The 25,591-nt window shown below is 45.2% G+C and overlaps 1 protein-coding gene across 6 annotated transcripts in view; it reads left to right on the top strand.

Annotated features, from left to right (window-relative positions):
* The window catches only part of EIF4G3 (eukaryotic translation initiation factor 4 gamma 3), a 148,513-nt gene that overhangs the window by 96,430 nt on the left and 26,492 nt on the right, over positions 1–25,591 (top strand). For 4 of the 6 annotated variants that reach the window (XM_050909470.1, XM_050909472.1, XM_050909468.1 and 1 more), the window contains 6 exons: positions 5,652–6,506; positions 13,852–13,940; positions 15,806–16,055; positions 18,716–18,849; positions 20,043–20,168; positions 25,273–25,443. In XM_050909470.1, coding sequence (XP_050765427.1) covers positions 5,652–6,506; positions 13,852–13,940; positions 15,806–16,055; positions 18,716–18,849; positions 20,043–20,168; positions 25,273–25,443 — 1,625 coding nt within the window. Of the gene's footprint in view, positions 1–5,651; positions 6,507–13,851; positions 13,941–15,805; positions 16,056–18,715; positions 18,874–20,042; positions 20,169–21,292; positions 21,404–25,272; positions 25,444–25,591 lie in introns of all 6 variants that reach the window. The other 2 variants (XM_050909471.1, XM_050909467.1) reach the window with 1 other exon arrangement.

Below are 25,591 nucleotides of genomic sequence, written 5' to 3'. Positions count from 1 at the left end.
AAATTTGCCAACGTGGAACTGGTTAAAAATAATTGTATTCAAGCTTGTATGTCCTAAACGTTGTTTCAGAGCACCTAGAAGCGTGAACCTCCTCTCGGCCACGTGCCATCCTTCAGAAACAAGTGTGTGGTCAGTAAAATGCTCTTAGCCAGAGAGGCTTTATATCATTTGGACAATTAGCCACAGCGATGGCACGTAACCAGAGCATCATATGACTCCTCCAGAGCTGCTTGTGTATCCTGTCCTATAGGACACGGGCAATATTAATTAGGGAAAAAAAACCCGTTAGCGTGCAAAGTGTCTCATAAATGGCATAGCAAATTTTGCTGACTTTAGTTATAGCGGCAGAGACGGAAAAGGTTTCTTAAAGTGATTGTTTCTTTCTCATATCTAAGAATATACATTTGAAGGGAGATTTTTTTAAACTGTTAAAAAAGGGTGTCCCAGGAGGGAAGAAGGAACGTGCCAAGTCTCTTCCCACACTGAAATTTTATAGCCACCTAAAAGCCATTAAAAACCTGTAGTTAATAATGTGTGTACTGCTGTCATGTTAACAGACTTGGTGTTGGAATAGAGTTGACACCGCTGTTTGCTTCCCGGTTATTCACCGCATTGCAGCGTATGAGGTTTCTGCCTAGAGCGATGTGTGCACGACAGTCGAGAAGTGCCATCTTTCACTCGTGAGCGTATCCTGTAAACTTTGAGCCTGACGAGATCTTTTTCCCGAGTATTTGCTAGAGGAAAAGTAAGCCCCAGAGAAGCACAGCTCTAGAAAAGAGGAAAAAAAGCTGCCTCTGATGCTTCGGATGTCATAGATCCAAACAGCAGCACGGTCGCTGCTTGAAAGTAAAGGGAAGTATCCCTGAGGATAATTTGTATCGGATTCTAAAATTTACTGAAAATGTTGCTCTTTTACAGCCATAGCATAGACTTCAGGGTCTTCCCTCAGTGCAAACTGTTCCATGGATACATCTCTAAACTACTGCAGTGCCTAGAAATGGTTGAAAAGGGACTTTTTTTGGAGATCAACTGGTCCCATCTCCAACTTGAAGCGGGACTATGGCTTTCTCTAGACCTTTGTGCAAAACTTAGATGTCTTTGTCACCTGAAAGAGCTGTGGGTAGGTTTAATGTATATCAAATCGACTGTGATTGCGCTGGCCGAACGCAGCTCGCAGGCTCGCTGCCGCTGGTTGCTGCTCAGCTCTGGCGCAGCCGCTCTTCCCGGTCCTCGTCCGTGTCCCTGCCAGGGACACACTCTGAGCACGCCGAGGTGCGTGGTGGCACTGGCACTTGGAACAACTGATGACCGCGATGCAGGCACCAAAATGCATCTGCCCTTTCGAGCGAGTTGATGCTGAACTGTAAAATCCAGCACTTTACATCACAGTGTTTCAGCCCCGTGTATGAAAACTTGTATTTCCAGGACAAGCGGGTCTTCTCCCTCTTCTCTCTCTCTTTAACTTAATTCCTTCGTAGGCAACTGCGAGTAAACTGGAAGTAAGTGGTCTTTATTTAGTTAGTTACACAGGTCTGACTGTGCTGGTTTAAATACAAATCAGGGCTTGAACTGGGATTTAACACTGGTGAGCTTTCCTGTGTTTATCTCCGTTCCATCCCAGAAAGATTCAAACATTTGTTCCAGTCCAAAAATTGCTAAAGAGCACATTTATGTAAGCATTGCAGAGAAAGAGCGAGCCCTGAAATAACACCATTAGCGTTCGACTGTGGCCTCGGGGTGGGGGAGAGCAGCGGTGATGTCAGTCACAGGACAGAGCGAGTTAAAGGTGAAGGAAGTTTAGACACCATTAAAATTATTTGTTTAAACCGAGCTAGTGACGTGGGGGGCACATCTTTCCAGAAATACATGCCAAGGTATCAAAATCATTTTTCACTTTGTGCCTGATGTTGGCTTTTTTTGTTCCAAAATAACAATAGTCATAGATAGGGTTGCCTGGCTTTCTTAAGCAAGTGTTTATTAAAACCGGTATTATTGCTCCCCTTAAGACCCCTCCGCCATGTTCATCCCACGGATCGGATTCTCCCTTGTGCCCTTCACCTCATGCGCTCGTTTGCATCAGTTGAAATTTGGTATAAAGCTATCACTCTAATTTTGTGATATTCGGCAGTCGTTTTGCAGTTATTTATAACTGCGCGCAGCACTTGGCCCGTTCGCTGGCTTGGGGATCGGGAACGGAGCGCGTGTGCTGTGCCGGCAGACCCGGCCTCTGTTATTTCTCACTGCAAGTCTCTGCAGTCCCTGTTATTTTTGCGTTGAAGTCATTAGCGAGGCTGAATTTGGGATTGCGTTGCATTTAATATCCTTGGTTTTTTTCTTTAAAAGGCAAGCGTTTGGCATTTGCTGCTTTTAAAGCAGCTTCTGGCTTTTCAGGCTTCAAAGTTCATCTATGATTTGGAGGAATATAGGAATTGCTACTATAATACCTTGAAAAGGAGCGTTATTTTGGGGGCAAGCAGTTAGCTGTCGTTCCTATAGCTGCCCCTGAGTGCATATATGTATCAGCCGGGCTGCAGAAGGCAAGGATATTGCTGGAGAATTCAGGTCAAGCTGATGGCAGCGCATGCAGGAACCTGGCTGCAGGCCAGGCTGGTGCAGAAGTTGTAGTGGGGTATAATTGAATGTAACAGAATGAAATAATGAAATCAGAGCTGTCCGTGTTTACTCAGCTTGCACAGGTTCAGTGGGATGTTTGGAGTATTATTATTGGGTTTTTTTTTTTTTTAAACCTCTTTCCAAATCCTGCGATGTATCAGACATGGAGAATGTATAACACGGTTTGCGGAGAATAGATTAACGTCAGATCTTAAAGCCTGGAAAACTTTCAGCCCCTCCGCTGACACTATGACTCAGTAACGTGTGCTCCAAAAACTGCCGGCGAACCCAGCGTCTGTACCGCCTCGTGAATGTTTGCATCGGGACAAAAGATGGAAAAATGGCAGCAAGCCCAGCGATTATTTTCAGATAAACACCGCAAAGCAGAAACAGATTCCCGTATCCAGTAAAATCTTCCCCGTCCACCGCTCTGGGCAATCTTTGCCACCGCGACCACCTAGCAACCCAGCTCCCTCTCTGGTTTTAATGTCTTTGCATGGAGGAGATAGCAAGCATCTGTCCTGCTGAGTTGGTAAAAGTATTTCTAATTAAGAGTAATTTTGCAAGATTTGTATTTGTCTGGAGATTTTAAAAAATATCTATTGATGGAGCAAGCTTTCCTCCTGAACAGCCTAGCGCGTCCAGTAAATACTTTCTAAATATAATGTGAGGAATGATCTTGGCATATTTAGGAAACGGGATCTGATTCAGTTTGGATGAATGGCATTGATTTTTGTTTTCCCAACTGTATGTTGTTTCACATGACTGTTTCTGTAATAGTTGGCAGGGATGAACGTTCCTTTGCCAGGACTTTGAGATTTGTTCTCCATGATGGTCGTTCAAGTTAAGATTTACTTCTCATTAGTCGAATCTGTTCATCATTCTTCTGAAATCTCCTTTCCTCGAATTACTTTTCTCCTTGCATTTTGCACACACAGCCTGTATCGGTGTGTGCAAATAAGGGGTAGTTTGAAGAAAGTGTGTGTTTAAACCACTGGTTTTAAAACACAGTTGTATATTTTTGCTGTGTTTTTTATCTCTCGGAATGTTCTTCTAGACACTTCAAATGCTTTTGCATTTTTTTTTTTTTCCCCCTGAGCAATCTCATTTGACTCAAGGGAGAGAATATCCAGGCAGTTGTTTATAGCGAGCTGTAAATGTCAAGAAAGCTCCATGAGTTTTCTGCAAAGGATGTTCCAGAAATTGGAGGTGATGCGTTTTCTTTTCTAAACCAGTTCCCGGGTCCTTTTTCTTCCACGGAGCCTTCAGAATCAAAATTAGCTGTTGGGATACTTTCTGCTATCTTTTTCCTCGTTTGTCATCCTCCTCCAAAGCCGTCTCCCTACGTGCCTCATTAAGTTGATAAACTACTGCTTTGGCCGTGGTCCTCACTGTAATGCTGCTGGGGCTGTCGATGGCTGTCGATGGCTGGAAGCAAAGTTCTTCATTGCTCCAGCTATTCCTAAAGATGGGACTTGATGCTCCAAGCAGTTTCCGATGGGTTCTCCTTCAAAATCCCTTTCCCTTCAGCCTATCTGTTGCATAAGCCCCAAATGGAAAGCCAGCAGAGCTGGAAAAGGCCAAGCAAAGGCATAGCTCTTCAGTTCTGCCTGAATTTTGATGATTTGGGGTTGGTTGTGGCCTTCGATTTCCTAATCTGAAGAGCAGGGTTTGTGCCTCTGGCTTTTCCAGAATTACTTTTGGCTCTCGTGGCAGTGTCCCAAAGGAGTTCCCTGTTGCTTCAGTGTTCAGAAAGCCTCGGGGTGTTCTGCATTGATGGAACAGAGCAGAGCTCCCTCCCTGAGGACAGATAACACCGACCTCCTTGTAATGGTGATCTGGAGCTGGACCGATGAGTCCCTGCCATCTGTACGTTGACTTTGAACGATACCTGTCTCATCCATCTTGCAGAGTTATAGCACGGAGGCGCTTTCATAAGCAAGGTCTTAGAGTCTACGTCTTGTCGTCAAATCGGAGGTGGGAGAGGGTGTAGCAGAGATCCTGTAGAGCCAAGATCCTAAAAGATCTTGGCTCGTACTTTGTTAAAAAGAAGTAGGAATAAGTGCGTTACACGGAGTTGCAGCAGGCCTTTGGGAGCTGCGTGATGGTCATGGCAGGGATGGTATCGCAAAGTCTGTTGCTAATCACAGGATAAGTACAGGGACTCGTCGGCGCATGATATTTTGGGGTTTGGTTTGATACATGTGCCTATTTCGCCGTGCTTTTCCCACCCTGCTTGATACCCTTAGACCAGAAACATCAAGAGGTGATGAAGCTGTTCTTTGGTGGCAGCTGTGCTGAAATCCCTTTTTGTTTTTCCTTTCTTTGGGAAAAGGTATCTTTGCTGAAATTTAGAACAAAAAAAGAGGATCGTGTCCTTTAGTCCGATGTGCTGATGGGCGACGGAGTTGAGAAATAACAAGCGGAAAAATAAACTAGATGCATCTCACGTATTAGTAATGGTGTGACACATGGCATCTGTAAAAGAAGGGCCCATCGTCAGTCACGGAGTAGTTTCCCTGTTTCAGAAAGAGGGGGAGCAGTCGCAGACAGCGCCTGCAGGTTGCCGGAGCTCTTGCCAGCATCTCTGCCTGCATTTTGGAACATAAGTTTGCCCAGGTCGCGGTGTTAACACCCCGGGCTCCTTTGAGGCAGAATCCAAGTAAAGCCTATTTTTGTCTTCTGTAATTCCTGTCAAGAAAAATTCTATTTTCAGCTGCAGAGTTTCTGCAAAAAATCCACATTTTGTAACATACTTAAACGCCTTTTCTGTAAAGGATGGCTGTTTACTGCAAAGCCTACATTCAGAAAAATAGAAGCAGCGGTTGCATTTTCAGATTTGCCAGCTGCCGGCTGTCTGGCCTTTTCCTTTAGATGCAAGGTCAGCTTCAGGTGCCTCTGGTGTCTTCCTCGGAGCTTCTTGAACAGTGGGCAGAGTGCAGGTGAAGGGAACCAAGGTGGCTCAGATACAGCGAAGGAAAATGGGAGTTGACTTGCTGTTTGTAACGTTGCCTTTTTCTTTTTTTCTCCTTTCCCAGAAGAGAAGCCAAAACCAGATCCAGTATTAAAACCTTCTTCTCCAGTCCTCAGACCAGAACCTACTGGGGAGAAAAAGGATCAAGCTGGCCAGACGACCGAGGCCAGCTCAGTGGAAACCCCACCAGAACTTCCTCTTGCTCCATCGCCAACCCCGGCCGCTCCCGTCGCAGTTGTTTCTGCTGCTGCTGCTGCTGCTGTTGTCACCGTTTCTAGTAAATCCACATTCACAGCTGACTCAGAGGAGAAATGTGAACTCGCTTCCCCAAAAGAGGAGGCAATGCCTATACCTAATGCCGCACCCTGCACGGACACATCAGACCCTTCGCCAGCGGAAGAGGCTGATGCTGAGGTGTGCAAGGAGCCTAGTAGTGTAGCATCTAGTGATATTCCAGTGACTGCTAGTACTAATCTAATTAATGAAATGAACGGAGTTAGTGAAAAAGTAACTGCTGCAGAGAGCGTAGTAGATGTAGCCCAGACGGAAGTTGCGCCATTGACTGTTGAGTTGGAGACACCAGAAGCACCTCCAGCAGAAGTGGAAAGCGTGCCATCTTCCAGTGCTCTTCACGCTGCTCCCTCTCCTCCTCCCACCCCACCTCCCACCCCTCCGCCGCCTTCTCCTCCGATTTCTGTTGCTGCTGCTGTTACCACTACAACTCCTTCTCCACCTCCTCTTCCATCTCCTAGTGCCCTCCCTGTTGTTCAGGGAGATTTAGAAGGAGAGGAGAGCACAAGAACTACTCTTAACGAAGAGGTAAAAGATACTGAAAAGAAGGAAGAGACAGAAGCAGATGGGCAACTGGAGGAGAGCGCGGAGGCTCAGAGTTTAAACTCGAGCAAGAGTCCTGTCCCAGGTAAGCGTTTGGCACCGTGCTTGCGTGCGGTACGCTGAAGGGTGAAGGAAGGGGGTCTTTGGGGTTCTTCTTCCATCGGATGCTTCCATTTCTATCTGCCAAAAAAAAAAAAAAATCTGATTGTGTTGCATGACTGTTGTGATTGCGAAATGCTAATCTTTGTTTGCAGGGACAAAAAAAAAAAAACCCTCATAATCGTTCATAAAAGAGGTAGCCGACTCGGATGTGCGTCCCAGGGTTGGCTGGCTTCACGTAAGCTGCCAGCGTTTTGCTTTCACAGCGATACAGGGCAGCACTCCCGAGCGCTGTTAACGGGGGAATTCAAAGGACACTGCTCTTGTTCTCTCCAAGATGACCGGTCGGTTTGAGGAGCTGTTGCTCTGGATTTTTCAGCCTGTACCTAAACCAGGTTAACATTCAGATCTTGAAGGCCTCTGGGTGAACCTTCTGAGCCAGTGGCTTCTGGAAACCAGTGGAGTGGGTTTTTTTTTTCCAACTATAAAAATGTGTTGTGGTGTTACCAGCTGTGGGTAAATGAAATGGACCATTAAAGCTCTTCCAAACGACTGAAGCACCGAGTGTCACGCACCTCAATCTGCCCAGCCTTAATTAACGATGCATCTGGTTTTCCTCTGCAAAAGTAACACCTAAGCGAAATTCCCCCTTCTTGCTTGGCTGTTCTCATTTCACTGTTCTTGAAATTTTCAGAAAACAAGGTGCTTTAGTTCAGGAGGTGTAAGGACTTGTTACAGATTACTAAGAATTGAAATTTCTCTGGCTGCCTTTTAAAATCCAGGCTATTTCTCTTGAGTGTTGTTATCTGCCTTTGGTTTCCATGTCCTATCACGTCGCTGGTTTAGCATTTAATGGATTCATATAGACCACTGTCTTTTATTTGCTGTATTTTCTATAGAAAACTGGGTTTTTTTTCAGGACTTCCTGGAAATGAAACTGTGGAAAAGAAGTTAAATCAATCAATTACTTGTGTTTAGCTGCTGGGGGGAGTATAATGGTGGCTATTATGCACACCTAGCAGAGTTAAAGCGTTTAAATGCGTCGCATCTTTTACACCCTGTTTTGCAGTCCTTTCAGAGCTGTGAAGCTGAGGTTGTTTATTTAAATATATCCTTTGAATCTGGTGAAGTTTGGACAAGAAAGAAAGGAGAAACAGTAGGTTGTGATTTGAGGTTTGGTTTTGTTTTTTGGGTTTTTTTTAAAAGTAACATTTAAAATAGGGGGTTTTATTTAGTTTATTCTTTCATACGCAAGCGATAGATGTGTAATGGCATCAGTAGTGTCTAGGGCTACACTCTGCTATGGATTAAATTAAATGAAAAGCTGAGATTGGCCTTGTTCCATATTTGTGTAATGCTGCGCTAGGTCGATATGCTGGATCTTAAATAAAATCCAATATCTAGCGAAGATCAGAAAGCTCCCTTCACTATACCAGCCACGGGGCGGGGGTTCTGTTAATCTTTTTCTATTTTTATTTTACTCGGGTCATTTCGCTGCTCTGGCACTTGTTTTTCTTTCAATCTGAGCTACTTCATAATGCAAATTAATTTCCTTACAAAGTAGAGAAATGGGACTCTTTCTGTAAATAAGGTTTTACACAGCCAGGTTCCAGCTTGCAATATTATTGCTTGCTTTGTAATGTCCTGTAGTTTAAATTAAAAAAAAATTACTTACAGCGTTTTGGGCTTTTAATTATGCAGAAGATTAATTTTAGCGCTGTAATGTCATTAGGCTAGACAGCACACATTAGCCAATACATTGGCTTTGGCAACAGAGAAACAAATATTTCTCAAGTCACGTAAAAGATCGCTTGAAACTCTGATTGCCATTAAAAGCTCCGTACTTCAAGGAAAGCAAAATACTCTCCACGTCAGTTTTTTGTGCTTTACCCCTTCTTTAATGATGTATAACTGTATTGCATTTCTCTGCCAACCTTTTTTTGAGCAATAATTTTCCAATTCTTCCTTGGAGAGAGGAAGAGAGATTTAAATAACGTAATCTGAAGGTGACTGCTAATTCAGGCGTCCGTCTAGGCTGAGCGAGGAATTGCGTGCCTCTGCCATACGCTGGAAAATACAGATGCTGAACTTCAGGAGCAAGGAGAAAGGGCTGTATTATTATATTTTTTTCTTGGACTAAAGGCCAAGAGTCTTTTTTTTTTTTATGATCTCAGGAGATACGATAGAAATTGGGATAATGGAAACTTCTCCAACACGTGGTGGTAAGTGTGAGCTCTGTGACTTTTAACAATATTTCTTTGGGGTTTTCAGCAGAAGCGTGTACTTATTACAGAGCAGTTTGGCTGGCCACAAATCATACCACTTATTCCCTTTAATGGTAGCTGTTCTGATCTGACTGGGAGACTACTCAGACCCAAGACCTCTAAGAATAATCTAATTGCTGCAGCACTTATTCCTGAGCGTCCTTTTCGTACTTATAAGCTGGCCTGCCTAAAAACGTGGGGGTTTCTGAAGGAGACGTTAATCCACCTCCTCCCTGACGTGGCGGGGCAGTACTGTTGAGACTTGCAGGTGTATCCCATATTTTGCAATGGAGGTGACAGCTTTTCAGGGATGAGTGAAATTATTTGCTTGTTCCTCAAGTGCTTTACGGAACACACCTTCTATCTAACAGTCGGAGAAACAGTACGTTTATTTGTTGCTCCATCAAGCTCTGTATAGAGAGAGAAACAAATATGTTCAGACCGCAGAGGCTTTCCCTTAAACATCTTTATTCTCCAGCAGTTCTTTTTTACAGGTCCAGAAAATGAATTTTTCAGTGTTTGCAGGAAGAGCCCAGAGCTGAGCAGAGCTGACCCTTCTGGGATCCAGGGGAACCTCTGCTCTTTCTTTTCCACGGGCATTAGGTCTCCACCAGATTTCCAAGCTCAGAGGATGTCTGCAGGAGCACCCGTGTTGTATTCTTCTTATTTTGCAGGAATTGGAGTATGCTTGGTTTTCCTTTTTGTTTTACACTGTATTCTATCTACGCTTAATGTCTGAAGTTGTATTAGCCTGCATAATGAAGAGAGCAATTTTAGTGCTTCAGTCTCAGTGTCTGAGAGTAGCTGGTTCATCCGTAGCCTGCTCATCAGCATCATTGGTCTTGCTTATAACCCTGTACGAAATGGGAAAGATTTGGTGGGTTTCAGAGCATTAAACCACTGAGAACTGCAGGTTTTTATCCTGCAAGCAGGATGTTGTACTTGGGTGTGTGGTTTTTTGCTGCTGACTGTGTTTCTGTTCTGAGCATTCACCAAAATGTGGGGTTAAAGGAGACACGTTCGCCCTATTGCGAGTGTGCAGGCAGGCAGATCTCGTTCCTGCTTGCTCAGGAACGATTATCTTGAGGTTTTCAGGATGGGCTGAGCTGTTAGCTGCAAAGGGCAAGAGCACGCAACTTTTAAAATAATTAATTCCTACTCATCTTCATTACAAGGAAAAAAAATACAGATATTATCAAGAGAGGAACTCGGCGCTCAGCCTGCGATCCTTACTAAAAACATTGCTCCAGTTAAAAGTCATCAACAACACGCAGTTGCTTTTGTTATTAAATTCTGGTTTTTCTCTAGTAGCTCTGCCGGCTGCGGGGAGGGACCAGCACTTCTCGGGGAACAAAACAGGAAAAATTTTGTTGGTGGAGTGGAATTTCTAAAGAAGACGACGCTACCAGAGAGTTGAAGCCTTTAGGACATGCTCTGAATGCCCGCCTTTGATGTAATCTTTCTATCACGGCTATTATGAGAAGCAAAGAGGAAAACAAGAGATTGATGTCTGTCCCAGGCAGAACTCCTAGGAACATAAGAAGCCAAAAGAGCTTAATATGCATTGAATTCAAAGGGCTGTTTCTTGCAGAGCTAATTTATGAGACGTACTTCAATATAAAGTAGCCCAACTGACTGCGAGTCCCTGGGTTTCTTAGCTGTGGAGGCTGTAACAGGCAACTTGGGGCAGTAATTGGAAATATCTTGGGGAAATATCTCCAGCACCCAAAGCCAGAGAGCCGGAAACATAAATCAGGTAGCGCCTTTTTCTTGATTTCCTGCCATAGCCACTGGAATCTCTTTTCTTTCCCATGAGCTGTAAGGCGATGGTGAGTCTTTGCTTTGGTTTTTAATGGCAGATTGGCTAAAAAATAAAAATGTAAGAGCTGGTATTAATTTATGCTTAGCAGTTGGTACCCACATCAGAGAGGAGACTGCCTTCTCTGTCTCGCTTGATGGGTTGTGGACTTGCTGGGGTGGGTATCTCCTGCAGAAAGATGTTCCACTGAAGAACATGATGTAGCTGGAGAAATGAGTTGAGGTAGCGTAGGGTCTGCTGAGCAGATTTGTCCAGCAGTAATGTTATCACCAGTAACGATGTCCGGGATAGGCTGGAAATAAGGATTTTGTTAGTCTTTCCAGTCCTAATGTAGATCGGTATTGTCACTCCTGTTATCTCTCTTATTTTTGTAAGCAGCGATAAACAAAGAGCTCACAGCGTTGGTTAGGCAGCAGTACGCTGGGTCTGCTGGTGTCCCTTCTCCAGTGGAAGGAAATTGCCACCTAACTCATCGAAGCGGGCTGAAAACAAGCTCTGGAAATGTGCGAACGCTGGCAAAAATGAACCTCCGTTTGAGAATGAATTTGATTATTGGTGTGCACGCAAAATGCTTGATTTGGGGGGGACAGGAAAATTGAGAGAAAGACCAGCAGCATCCAGAGACCTCCGTTGCCAAGAGCCAAACTAGACACATGACCTTTTGGTTTCTCTGTGGCTCACGTTGTGCCTTGCAGCTGAAACTTGATTTTCAGATAGCGCCGTTGTCCTGGTCGGGTTTTGGGTTTGGGAGGGTTGGCACCTAAACTCACTTTAATTTTCTAAGCATACATGAGCATAAATTCTCCTCTTGAGTCAGTTCCTGTGCAGAAATGAGAACTCAACAGGAAAAAAAAAAAAAATCTAATGTCTGCTATTTTAAGAAGGGAAAAATTGAGCAACGTCTCTGGAGATCTCGCCAGCGTACCCCAGTCAGCTCTGAAATACGGTCGGGTGTTAGTACGGAGTTACAGGCTGCAAAACTACAGGGTTAAGCAAAGGCTGCTGCCGTGTCTTGGGATTAAAAGCAAGCGTCCGGCCAAGCATCCTTACTCAGGGAAGCCCCAAAGCAGGAAAAGGATCTGCACGATTAAAACAAGGCAAAAGCTCCAAGACTCGTTCGGGAGGCTCGGCAGGATCACATCTTTTATATAGCTTTCTTTTGCCAAAAAAAGGTGAAAAAAAAAATGTATTATTGAGGAGCAATAATGTTAACATCCTGACAGTTGAGGAAGGAAACACCCCAAACCTTTGCCAACCCCAAATCCATGACCCTGAGTTTATTTCTGTGCGTGTAAAAATGAAACATTATTTTACACTGTGGATGTTTTCCATAGCGTAGTTTGAGCTTGAGTGGAGTGAAATTCTGTCAAATTAAAAGCTTTGGGGTTAATCAATTAAATTACTTGGCTATGGAAGTATTTAGGTCATTACTGTGCAGACGTGACCCCCTCCTTGAAGAAATCCCCCGAAAGTGTGGAAGTGGCATCACCAAACAAGAAGGCATCGTATCGTGGCAGCGGGGCTTGATGTCCAGCCTTAAAGCAGCGGGTTGACTTTTGAAAAGCACTAAATTTTCACTAAATTTTAACAGAGTTCGTGGTGGAGGGAACTGTGGAGCCTCACGTAGGTCCACGCTTTGCTAAATCACAGAAATTGCCACCTGCACGGACACCTGGTCCTTACCCAACCCCGATTTCAGCCCAAGACGGTGAGAATAACTCGGCTATTCTTGCGAGGGTGCAGCGAACTTCTGTTAGCAGTAATAAAAGCTAATCCCCGGTTGCATAAGGCAAAGCCATTTTGCAATCCGTGCCTGCTTGGCTGTTTCTCTACTCTCCTTTGAGCCCCGGGACGTTCGGGGTTACTGCTGGGGCTCTGCCCGGCTCTTAAAGCCTAAAGTTTCTCCGTAGGGTGCTGCGATGGATGGGGCGTGCGGGACTCGGAGTTTGGGAGACCCGGATGGTTTTTCCAGCTCCTCCATGAACCATCAGTTCTGTGAACGACCAGATGATGTTTGAATATTTGAATTAGACTAGCTTTTTTTTTTTTAATTAACCTTTGCTTTTGTGGTGTTTAGCAGGAAGATAAAAATCTCTTATCAGCAACGATAGCTCCTGTTGCGCTTTGGGTTGGGGCCAGCGTGCTGCGAGTGGTGATTTCCGCAGCCCGCGGTGTTTCTGCGAGTCCATAGTCACCCTCCAAACAGGGAAACGCTGTTAAGAAGCCACTGAGGCTCCTGTGTGTCTTTTGGGGCAGTGGGAACGTAACAAACCCAGTTTCCTCTTTGCCCATAGGAACAAAATAAGCCATTATTAACACTCTTTTTATAGATCCATAGTTGAAGAGCCTTTCAAAATTGTATTTTATTGTGATAAAATAAGAGCACGCTGTGGGTTTTTTTTTTCTGTAGTATCTGCTAGAAACCAAAGGCTCAAGCTGGAAATCTGTTTGCAGTAAACTTCAATCACGAAATCAATTCTGTTTATGCTCTGTGTTAAATATGCATATGTGCCGAGTATCAGGATTTAAGCTGGTAGCACTTGCAACAAATTACGAGCATATTGGATTAATGGTTTTGTCTCCTCTTAATATATTGTGTGGTTTCTTTTACCCTTCGGGGGGGGAAAAAGTGATTAGAGTAAATCACTGCTGATTTTAGAAATATTATACGGTGTTTTCTTTGAATCAGTTGGCCAGGGAAATTAATGAATGGTGAAGTCGTTAACCTGCTTTTAAATTGAAAAATAAATCCAGCTCAGAAGAGCCAGTAGTGCTGCAAGATTGGAGGAGTTGTCCTTTTGGATGAGATACTGGAATTTTTGGCCTGTTCCTGGTTACGGTCCAGATGATGGTTAATTCTTATAATATTTCTTGAGAAAAATATGTTGAGAACAACTTTCACTCCTAGCCAACACTTGATCTTGCAAAAAAATTCAGTTTCTGAAGGTTGTTTTTTGCCCTGCATGATCCTTATACTGTTGGTAATAAACTCCTTGCTATCACGAGTACCATTTCGAGCTTGAATGAGCAACTTGTAAAACAATTGCCGTGTTTTAATGTCCCGCTAACGATTTTGTTATTACCGCATTGAAACAAAAAGTGGTTATATCAAGCTGAATCCTTCGCAAGGCTGCGACTGCTTCATTTTCCCGTATGTAAAACCAGCACGCGAGAGGGAAGCGCATCACCCACGGCCAAATTTGCTCCGTATAATTTAGTGTTGTAATAGATGTACGCTTATATTGCAGCCCAAACAGCTGTAACTGCACCAAAGACGTGGAAGAAACCAAAAGACCGGACCCAAGCCACTGAGGAGGTGATAGAGGCGGAAACAGAGGTAAGACGGAACCACAGTCTTGCTTTATCCAAATTTAATGATGGTGTTGCTCTCTTTAAACTGTATTTTAGACACGTTGCTTCCTAGTTGTCTCGCAAGGATGCAGGGAAGACTTTTTTGGGGGGGTGAACTGTGATATTCCCCGGCATTTTAGTCTGTTCCCTCTTGAAGCTCTTCAGTTTTCTTCCTTCTTGCCTAATTTAACGACTCCCAGAACATGTAACTGCTGCCCTTCTAGTGAAGGATGAGATAAAAGTGGGTTTAAATCCCTTAGCACTGCCCCGTTTGGGTCGCAGGCCACTGTGGTGACATTTGGCAGGTTCTGCTGCTGCACAGTGATGTCATTGTGATGTCACGGCCGCAGGTTAGTTTTCCTGATGACCACCTGATAGAGAAGCTGGGAAAGGAAGACGTTGAAGTTTTCAGGGAAAACCACCTCGACAGTAATTAGATGAGTAAAGAAAACCTCCCTTGCTGCCGTTCTGGTAGGGATATTGCAGGAGGAACCTCTTTGTTTAATATCCTGGGTAAAATTGGGGTTAGAGTAGATCAGAGAGGGGGTAAGAGAGTAAAAATGTAAAAATTCAGAGTGCCCCGTGCATATATAAAAACTGATGCGGTCCAGATGTGACGCAGAGAAGCATTGCTTCTTCACTCCACGTTTTTCTTCACTTATTATTCGTCTGCTATTTCCTCCACGACTTTCCCTTACCACAAACGTCGTGGAACCTTTCCGCTATAAAAGCGCGTTGTTGCAGAGTAAATCCTGAGTCTAGTGGACAGTACTTCACCCTTTGTACGAGCAAGCGTTTGCAGCAGATAGGCTCATTTACGTGTTATGAATGGTATATAAGTGCTTTCCCCTCTGTTTCTGGGGGAATGGATGCTTAAAACGCTCACGTGCAAGGTATCACGCTGCGACAGCTGGTCTGTGCGCAACGGAAAAGCTGATGTTTGGGTAATCCAAGGAAATTAAAAGCATCCCTGTGCTTGTTTTCAAGCCAGCAAGCGAAGGATGTCGCTGGGGTTGCGCCAGTAAGTTTATACTCTGTGCGTTTCCTTCGTCGTTTATTGGAGGAGTCTTGTCTCCTGGACCACATCGGTGTTTTCACCGATGCTAATTTTTCAGAGTATTCCCTTGAAAAAATCTGCAAAAAGCATTTTAGGATGCGGTGCCCTCAGGTAGGGAGGCGAAAGGATCGAGAGCTTCTTTCGGAGCATCCTCGATTGAGTCTTTCCTTTGTTTAATGTTTAGACGTACTGGGGTTTCTCCCAGGAGAAGCGTGTTCCTAACGCTTCCTCTGTCTGAATGCAGAATAAGGCTGTGTCCTTGGAGAGCTCTAAAATTAACAACGAGGGATACTAGTAATGCTTTTTCCTGAAACCAAGATGCTGAAATTGCGGCTGTATGTCACATTATCTTCTTTATTGGGATCCGCTGCAATTAGCAGCGTACATTTAAGGGAAGGATCCCCCCAAAACGAGCGCGGCGTGCCCTTTAAGGTGGCTGGTGAGCTGCGGGAGAGGAGAAAAGCGAGGTTGTCTTTCCAGGCTGGGATTGCTCGTGGCTGTTGCACTATAGGGCTTAACAGTTCCTTCCATCCGACCCCAGTAGCTCCTGGGGATTTCACGGGCAATGCTAAGTCTTTCCAGTTGCACTGTTAATTATCGGTGGGTTATCTCCGGGAACGAACCGATAAATCATCCGATTGTTCTGTGTGTTGTTCCATATCGCTGTTTAAGATGCATATGTATTCCTGCTATGCGCAAAAATGCTGTATGAATAAATGAAGAGCTGTTTCGCGTGCTTCGAATTTTGGCAGGGTGTTTTTAACGTAACCTCTGTGTTTCCCTCTGTGCTTCAGCCTAAAGTAGAAGAGGAACTTTCAGGTGACAAAGTACTTGAATCTGAACAGGAGAAAATGAGCCATGGGTTTCAACTGGAGAGAGACCCCTCTGAGCTTAAAAAAGCAAAACCTGTGGAAGAAAATGGAGAGCAGGAAGCAGAACCTGTGCGGAACGGTGCCGAGAGCGTTTCAGAGGGAGAAGGAACCGATGCAAACTCAGGCTTCACAGAGAGCTCCAGCGAAGGGCCAGTGTACCAGTATAAACCAGGTAAATCCTGTTTCAGGCTCTTGCACGCTCGCTTGGTTTTCTGCTTCCCTCCTTTAAGGGCTGCTAACGCCCCGTGCGTCCTCCCCACGGAAGGAAGGGTGTTTCCAGTGGGGCTGGAAAGGGGGTACAGCGTTCCATTGTGTCCGTCTCTGCCGGGATCCACTAACCCACAGGCTCAGAGAGACCTTCTGGGGCAGCACGAGAGGAAAGTTGTTCTTTTTTTCTTGCTGGTAGTAATGAAGAGAAGAGAAAATCCCCGATTCCTTGAATTTATTGCATGTGTGGATGTTGGCTGCAGCACAGTGGAAATGGCGGCGAATTGGTTCCCCTGTGATCGACAGCTGAGAACGATCCAAGAAATTCCATAGAAGCGGACATACTTCTTAAATAAGAGACTTGGAAGTTCTGATTGGTTCCTAAATATGAGTATGTGTGTTTATATAGATTTAATTTCCTGGCTAAACAGTTACATAGATCTTCAGATTTCTAGAAGAGTAAGGAAAAGAAAAGAAATGGTATGTGGTTTTCAGTCCAGGCTCTGCTATTGAACTGTGAGCATGCAGTTCTTTTGATAAAATAATTCAAGTGTGGGCTCACAGGATGCAGTCCTTTCGTTGCTGGTTAGCACTGGATATAGTCTGCCTGAGGGGTGGTTTTGTTATTTATTAAAATATTTAATCTGTAGACCTGAACCTCTATTAATTCACCTCATTAAGAGAGACCTTGAGACCGACTTACTTCTCAGTTGCTACCAATTTTTAAGCCATTTCTTGTTCAGGTGAAGCTCCCTCAAAATAAATTAGTCATTTTCTTAAGAGCTCAGAAATTAAAGAGTATAAAACAAAATAAGGAAGGACCGTGAGAGCCTGGACAAGGTATTGGGAAGAAGCACCACCGTTAAGCGATTACACTCTGGTGGTTATTTCAGCGCTGCTTTGTTCTGACCAAGACCCGAGTTGCTTTTCTTTTATTAATTTAGTACTATCGTATCGTTAAGAGAAAACAGAGAGGCCTCTTGATAGTTTACCACACACTTATGATAGCTTACCGGTATTAGTTAAGCACATCTTGAAGTTAATCCGTAATTCATCAGCTGTCTCTCCGAAACACTCGATGCAGTCAGAACAATCCCAGTCGGATCTGGACGTCCTTTCGCTCAGCTGGAGGGGTTGGATCGATCCCTTGGAAAGCAACGCGCATCGGACTTGTCTGCTGCAAAGCAGACCTGGCCACTTGATGCAATGATCCTCGATTTCAGCTCTGCCCTTTCTAAAAAGGGGGATTTTTTTGCCTTTCAGTCGACCGTAGGAGGAATCGTGTGTTACATCCCAGTCTCTCCCCTCATTGGGGATCCAGAAAGCCTGCCTGTGACGCTGCCCAGCTGCTTTTCACATTAAAACAGCTTGTTAAGATCTTTCCAGGAGAAGGAAACTGTACATACAAACTGTTTCTTGTTGCCGTCGGTACTTTTCCATGATAAATGGAGGGTGGTGTGGCACGGTGCATAGGCAGCTGGCCGGGAATTCTGGCTGGGATGCAGCTAGCCAGCCAAACCATTTTCTGTACCGCTTTATCCCAAAGCTCTTTGGGAGAAAAACTGTGCAAAGAGCTAAAAATTGTAATTACTGATGTGTATTTTCATTGCCAGTTATTAAAACCCATCACTTGAAATAAGTTCCTGTTCGTGGCCTCTGCAGGGATGAGGATGGTGAGAACCCAGAGACCTAAAGCCCGTGATCAGGGACTGAAATAAAGAAATAATAGGATACCTTAACAGCGAATGTGAACGGCTGGATAAATGCAAAGCAACGCCGCTTGGCATCAGGGAAATACAAAGGCGGCATCTCATACAGATGTTTTCCTTCAGATAAAGACGTGCCGCCCACTTAGGGGCCTGACTAGTCAACCTGGCTGCTGGAAAAGCCCATGTTTTCTTTCCTAACTTCAAACAAACTGTGCGGCCGGCAAAGAAAATCCTGTCTCTAGGCTACCAGATGCTAATGTTCCTTGGGCTGAAATGGCTGTAGGTTTATATATTGATTTGCATCAGGCAAGGTCCTCTACACCGCAGTTCTCCTGCCCAGAAAGCCCTCCGAAAAAAGGGGTGAAAAGTTGTAATTTTTCGAGCGTGGCTTGTGGTTGTGTGTTTTCTTTTGGTTTCCACCGTTATCTCCAGCATGGGTTGTTAAAGGCTCGGTGTGTTCACGTTTTCAAAGGATATTTTTGTTCTGCGTGGTGCTCTCCTCTTCTCAGCTCTGCATTTATTGCTCCACGTTACACAAAACCAGCCGCTTTTAACTGTTGCATTTTCACCCAGAAACTGAGAATCGTCCCCATTTTGTCATATCACACAAGAGGGTGAAAGTCAGAGTTAAAACGAGATGACGGGGGTTAAAACGAGATGACGGAGGTTAAAATTGGAATTAGTGATTAGTTCCGTGTGTGATTGCTGCTGGAGTTGGCTATATGCTCCCCATTGTTTATGTTCCTTTAATGCAATGTGTATTCCTCTCCTGGCTGCCTTCAAAATTAAAATAAAGTTAAATTAACATTGCCCAGGCAGCTGTAGCAATCTCCTCCCTTTGGATTTACGGGAAACACGTCTCGGAGAGCGGAGGTTTTTGTTACCTATGAATCTCAGGCACCTTCTCTCCTTATAGAGCAGTGGAAGCCCCTGGACCCGGAGGGGAAGAAGCAGTACGACAGGGAATTCTTACTGGATTTCCAGTTCATGCCTGCCTGTATCCAGAAGCCGGAGGGGCTGCCTCCCATAAGCGATGTGGTTCTCGACAAGGTGAGAGGAGAGCCGATCAAGCAGGTGCGTGCAACTCTTTTAATATAAATGAAGATTCCCTAATGCATGCTTTATTCCTGGACCGTTTCGATGCAGGCTTTTGTTGGGAAGGGGAAATAATCTGGCTGATGTCACATCACAAAATTCCTCAAATAGAGGCGTTGGTGCCTAATGAATGTGCGCAGGTGATTTAAAATCTGAAGCGTTTTTAATGGCTCTATCTGGATTAAGTTATACCAGGTTGTTCTTAAAATTTCAAGTGATATAGCCATGAAGACCTAAGGATATAAACAAAGCAAGACTGAACGGAGAGGCAGTGTCTTTTATTAGATCAATTCTACGGTTAGAAAGCATAGGCAAGCTTTTGGGCAAACTCTTTTTTTGGTCTGAAACGGTTGTGTCACTATTTATGAGCTGATCTAATAAAAGATCTTTAAAACCTCGCCTCTTAAGAAGTTTTGTGATTTCTATCCAGCCTTATTAGAGATGTGATTTTCTCTGCTGTATGTCTGCGCTTATTGAACTACTTGTTATTTCTGAAGTGCTGACACCAAGACCTTATTCTCGTCTCGGTTAGAACTATGCAGTTCGTTGATTTTGGTGTAACCGCTACCGACTCGCTCTTAAGATTCAAGCACAGATCAGGATATAGGTGATCCTCATGGGCAGAAACATTTCCACTCTGAATTTCGTACCCAGACACATTGTAAGACGGAGCTTTGTTCCCAAAACGATTTCATCCACCTACTAGTTTTCCGTGATTGCTTCTCACTGCTCTGTCTGCTTTTGGGCTTCCTTTGCTCGGTCGGCCATCTGTCTTGTTAACACAGAAGACATTTGTTTGAGGGAAGGTGGCAGTTTTGTGAGCCTGAACCAAGACTATCACATTCATTTTGCAGAAGACGGGCCCGTGTCGCCATAGTTTTATCCTCCATAAGTCATGCTCAGCCTTGAAATGTTTCTGAACTCCACCTGTTTCCTCAATAGTCACCTGCGGAAGACGTATTTTAAATTAAATGCGTATTTTTAGTGTAAGTGTGGCTGCATAAAACTTGCACGGTTTGTTAAAAGCATTAATTTGGATATTCAATATGACTATTACGGTTTAGCAGAGATTGTCCGTAGACTCGCGTGAATTTTGGTAGCTGCAGCACCCGCTGAACAGATCCTGTTTGTTCTGCTCCACGATGCAGGTCAATCAGCCGAAATTGCCACTGAGAACTCTGGACCCTCGGATACTGCCTCGAGGACCAGACTTCACACCAGCCTTTGCTGATTTTGGGAGGCAAACCTCCGGTGGAAGAAACGTATCTGGAAGTGTGAGTTTACCCCAACTTGCTAATTTAAAAACTGGCCTTAACACCGATGAAGTCCATCCTCATGCTTTTGGGCCTCTTCGGATGCTCCGGTGGTTCTGGTTTTGTCAGGATGAATGCAAGGGTGATGTTTTCTTGGCTGTCAAAATTTAGGCAAATTAGAAAACCGTTGCGGATGTTTTTAACTGGTACGTATTGGTCTTCAATGGATTTGATCTCCTTCCCCTTTTCCCTGCGCGAGAGGTGTGGAAACATGTTTCCACGCTGAGGACCTGGCAGTCGCACATGTGCGAACGCACATTTCTCGTACAACAACCCGGCGTCAGTGTGTGTCGTCATAGGAGCCGTATTTTATAAAACATGCCAATAGAGCAAATAGATTTTACTAACAAAAAAAAAAAGAATCTGCACAGCACCTGTGTATGTTCTTGCTTTCTCTATGCTTCCCCATGTTGCTTTGCTTCGGTCGCTTCGTTCCTTCTTTTCCTGCCTTTTCCTCTGCTCTCCTTTCACCTCCTCTTCTTTTCCTTGTGTCTGGCTTTGCCCAAACTCTGAAATCCCTCTCTGAATTTTTCCTTCTTACCTTTGCCATCCCTCGTTCTTGGGGTGCGGGTGCCCGCAGCACGGTGCCGCCCAGTCAGCCGCAGCTGGAGGATGGAGGCTGCCTCCATTAGGTGCAATCAATGATTTTTCATCTACCTGTCAAGATACATCCAGCGTATCCATCTAGATTTATCTAACGACATAGCCATCATTTATCTTTCAAAACTGCTGGTTTCGGAAGAGTTCACTGAATAACCTTGACTTCCAAGCGCGCAGATTTCCAGGAGGCTCGGAGTCAAACCCAGCGATTTTGAGTTGATGTAATATTTCTGGTTTGAGAGCGGTCTCGTGGCCGGTGCCTCAGTTCTGGGGTGCGTGTCCATGTCTCGGAGTAGCTTCGGTGCCGCGGTTTCTCTCGGAGCACCACCCGGTCCCGAAACCTCGATGCTGTTTGAGGTCGACATCGCTTCCTATATTTAGGACTTGCAGGTTGTACTCCGGCGCCTTCTCTCCTTTCGTGCGCTGAATGTCCCGAGCCTCTCGGCATCTTGGTAACGTCCCTGTCGCTCTTTCTCTTTCCGCAGGCCTGCAAAGTGCAGAGCAACCCTGGATTGCCTTCCCTGGCTCGGTGCGGTTCCCCAGCATGCCCTCTCTTGGTCTCGCCTCACCCACCATTGAGGAACCTGCCGATAGGGGTAAGCCAAATCCCCCCCTCTCCCCTCCAATCTTTGCACCTTTTTGTAGAGTTGTCTTTTTCCCTAACGCCCACTGTTGATAAAGAACGACCGGCAGAAAACTTTACAAAAAGGTGCAACATTGTTTAAAAAAAAAACGAAACAAGACTTGCATTGTACCCCTCTAGGCAGTCTTCAGTGGTGGGTGGGACATCACCAGCTGAGGGCATGCTGGGACGTTGGCCTGAGCGGGATCCGCGAGGGGTCTGCACTTTGCAGACCTGTGGAAAGGGGGAGAAAAGGTAAGTCCCGCTTACCCCGTTCATTTGGAGCATTCAGCACATAACATACATCTTACATTTGCGCCTTTACAGAGTAGAGCCTTTCTTTGCGTTTTTCTCGAGGAGGGTTGGAAGGTAACGTTATTTAACAAGCCCTGCTGTCCTGTGACGTCGGCGGTTATAGGATGAGAGGGTTTTCAGCCCCGAGCAAAATCGGACGTTATCTTCTCGTAAAGCATGGCAAAAATCTGCGTGTACGCTGTCTGTCCACTCGGTCATTCCACCTCTACACAGGCCATGCCCATAAACCATTAAACCCCACTGCCTATTCCTTGCCCTCGAAAATAATGTCGAGCAGCTCGGCGCTAACAAGCTTTCGGCACGCTGAGAATCTTTTGTTTTGCTTCCTTGGCTTTTGTCTTTATTTCCTTCTTTTCGCTTAAACGTGTTGTATGACTGTTTTTAGAACTAACCAATGTCGGATCAAACAACACAAGGGGTGTAATTGCACAGGAACAAAATACAGCTAATAAACATTTTTTGATGTAGACGTGAAGTTAGATGAGTGCAGCGGGTAACACGATGCAAACACAGAGGAATAGGGTCGGAGAGGACCGGTCCGTCCCCGCGCGCCGAGGTGGGACGCGTCTGCTTTTATCTTTCCTGAGAGGTGATGGAAACTCGAGTCACCTCTGTTCTTGTGCTTCCCTGGAAGGCAGAATCGCTTCTAGCATCTAACTTCAATTTCGCCTTCTGCATTTGAAGCCTGTTGTAGAGGGAGAAGCAGTTCTTTAATTTCTTGGATGTTTTTTTAAAACATTACCATGACTTGTGTCCTAAGAGTGGAAGCGGACCGCGAGGGAGAGCACCAGGTCGTACTGTGTTGCTGTGAGTTTTCGGGTCCTCTGCGGGAGGCTTGTCCCCGTTTCTTTCTGCTTTCTTTTTTTTCCCCCTCTTCATCTGGAAGACAGGTACTTCAGATTAATGTAGTAACATCTGGTAAGCACTTCTCCGTGCCTTTGGTGGAAAATATTATTTCAGTGCAAGCTGTAGCGCTGTAATCGCAGGTGCTACAGAACCCTTATTATTCACTTGGACTGGGTTACAAAAAGGAGGCCGGGCTTGAGCTCAAGCGCCTCTTTAACTTACCACTTTGTAAATTTGGAACCAAAAAACCTCAGATTTTTTCTGTTAAAAGTTTGATCCGTATATTATTTTATTACATGTTCAAAGGAGGCTTCTGTTCACTGCTTTTAAAACCTAATCAAACAGTTTGAACCAAGTTTATTCACAGATATTAAAAAAATACGATCTTAAAGAAAGCCTTTGTTCTATTAATGCACTTAAAGGTCTGGTCTCGAAGGCAGCCAGATTTGAGGACGCTGTGACATGCTAATATTCAGGAGATGCACAAGCGCTCCTTGCATCCATCAGTTTTGGAAGGGAAATAGTCACCTCCTTCAGGGAGGTGCGTTTGCTCTAAAAGCCAACGCTTCGGCTCTGCGTGGACCCGTACCCGTGCCTCTGCGGCTCTGTTCCAGCCCGGCTGCGGTTGGAAGGTCCTTCAGACCAGAGCTGCCTCTGCGCAAGAGAGATGGGGCGGCCACAGGTTACCTCTCGTTGGCTTTGCCCGTGTTCCTGGGGGAAATGAGCCCAAGCGTTTTGATTTTTCAGGGCATGCTGCCGGTCTGGCTCTGATTACCAAGCTTTCTGCGGGCAAGGAGGTGTGTGATGAGGTCTAGCGCACGTGGCTGAAACCGGTCGGTTTTCTATTGCATTATTGTCTGGTTTTTCAGCTGGAGGGAAGTTTCTTCTTTCCACGGCCGTACGTTTGCGGCGTGGTTAGAACCTGGGCAGCAAAATTGCGTGAAATTGCATAAAAACAGAGGTGGATGTCTCAACGCAGGGCTGCGAAGCAGACTTTGCTGCGTCATACTGGTGTCGATCAAGGGCTCTTGGGTGGCAGCGGCGAGGTGTCGTAGGGAGGGATTGACAGCTGTTTTGGGAAGATGTCTAACACACAAAAGCATCGTGAAGGCTCCCCGTTCTCGCTGCCTCGTTCCGCTGTTGATTTCTCGGGAGCGATCGACTCGCGCGGTTGCGTTACAGTTACGGCTTGCGCCCAAAAAAGTTTGAATGATCTGATGGGTTGTTTCTGTGCGTGCCAGTGGGATCTGAAGGGAGGTCTTCGTAGGTGGTGGGGCAGCACGCTAACACGCTGCACCACGTAGCCCTCTTCCGTGCGTCACCTCGGCATGCGAAGCACGTCGCGGCATGAGGTCGTTGTCTTTTGACAACATCTTATTCTGTTGCTGTTATCCCATAATGAAGCCCAAACGAGAACTCCAGCAGTGGCGGTGATTATGTTCATTTGCTTTCATCGGCAGCACACATTTACATCGTCAAAGCCAAGCGGTTCAAATCACAGATACAAGCTCCTGCCTTTAAGGAGGATTTTGGTTTTTAATAGTGCAAAACCAGGTTTGGGGCTGATGTATGACGTAAGAGGCACCAGCCAAGAGCACTTTCCTCCTGTATTCAGTGAAGCTGTTTGAATAACTGAGATGGTTTTGCCTCTCTGATGCTCACTGAATCCCTTTGTCGAACAAAGAAATGTTTTAAATGGCCCATCTTTCATGTGGAGGTTGCCTACTGCCCACTGAAGAGATTAATTACTTCTGTGGAAAGTAACGGGGTTTGATAATGGAGTTTTGTTGCTGCGCTAATTTTTACACTGAGGTTGGACATTTCTAATAAATGAGTTCAGAAATATGAAAGAGCGTGGGGGAAGAATAACCTCCTGATGACATTTGTTACCTTTAGTCCTTAATTAGAAGCTCCCAGATGATGAAGAGGGAGTTTTGGGGGTGTCTTGTGCCCTATCACTTGTACAACTGATGAAAAACTCCCCAGTTTCGGCAGTTTTCATACCTGATTTGACCGGGAGGAGCATCGCGTTATACAGCATTGCAGAGAGGCGCTTGATGCTGTTTCAAAGTACCCTGTTTCCCTTTCTTCTGTGAAACTACAAAGAGTTTGACCCACATCTGTTAGGATCCGTATTTCTACAATGCAGGAGCTGCACTGATGCTCCATTCAGTGTGTTTTGTGTAACTGCTGTCTCAAAATGGCTCTGTTGGAAGCAATCTCCAGTAAAACTTAACATTTTTGGCAGAGCTGCTAATTTATCATGATCTAATTGCTTGGGGTGGCACGTTTGAAATACACTGTAAGGATTTACTTAATCCTTAAATACGCTTTTGCTATGAAGTCTCAGTTACGCAGTTTCTGGCTTTCAAGAGGCCGTTTTGGTCAGTCAGGTTCAGTTCTGCAGCGCTTAAGCAGTGTCCGGAGCATCGCCGATGCGTGTAGGCAGTGGTCATCCCATATCTGTTTTGGGAAAAGCTGCCCAAGAGAAACATGTTTGGTGTCTTTGTGTTCCCTCTGACTAACCCGGACCGGTGTGTTGGGTCAGAGGGAGTCCTCAGAGTCCTAGGAGGAGTTGCTGATTGTCGGCGTTGCCATCAGCGGGTGTTGACGCGCACCCTGGAGTGTTTTATCGAGATGCGAGTTTAAAAGGGGATATAACAAGGAATGTTTTTGTCCTAGTTGTTGAATGTTGGACCGAGGAGATCTCAGCCAGGCCAGAGGAGAGAGCCCAGGAAGATCATCACGGTGTGTGTGAAGGAGGATGTCCACCTGAAGAAGGCAGAGAACGCCTGGAAGCCGAGCCTGAAGAGAGAAAACCAAACCGAGGACCCGGAAAATGTCAAAACCCAGGTGAGAGCGTTAGCAAGGGCTTCTGAGAGTACAACGGTCTGTAACGGAAGGAGGATGGTAATTTGCCTTTGCTGTTGTGTAAGACAGTAAAAAAGGGCAAGGAGTTGCAGTTTGAATCACAGCTTTCCCCTATCTTGGTTATTTTTTT

The sequence above is a fragment of the Gymnogyps californianus genome, chromosome 21 (assembly GCF_018139145.2).
Source record: "Gymnogyps californianus isolate 813 chromosome 21, ASM1813914v2, whole genome shotgun sequence".
Lineage (NCBI taxonomy): Eukaryota > Metazoa > Chordata > Aves > Accipitriformes > Cathartidae > Gymnogyps > Gymnogyps californianus.
This window is presented reverse-complemented; position numbering and strand designations above follow the sequence as displayed.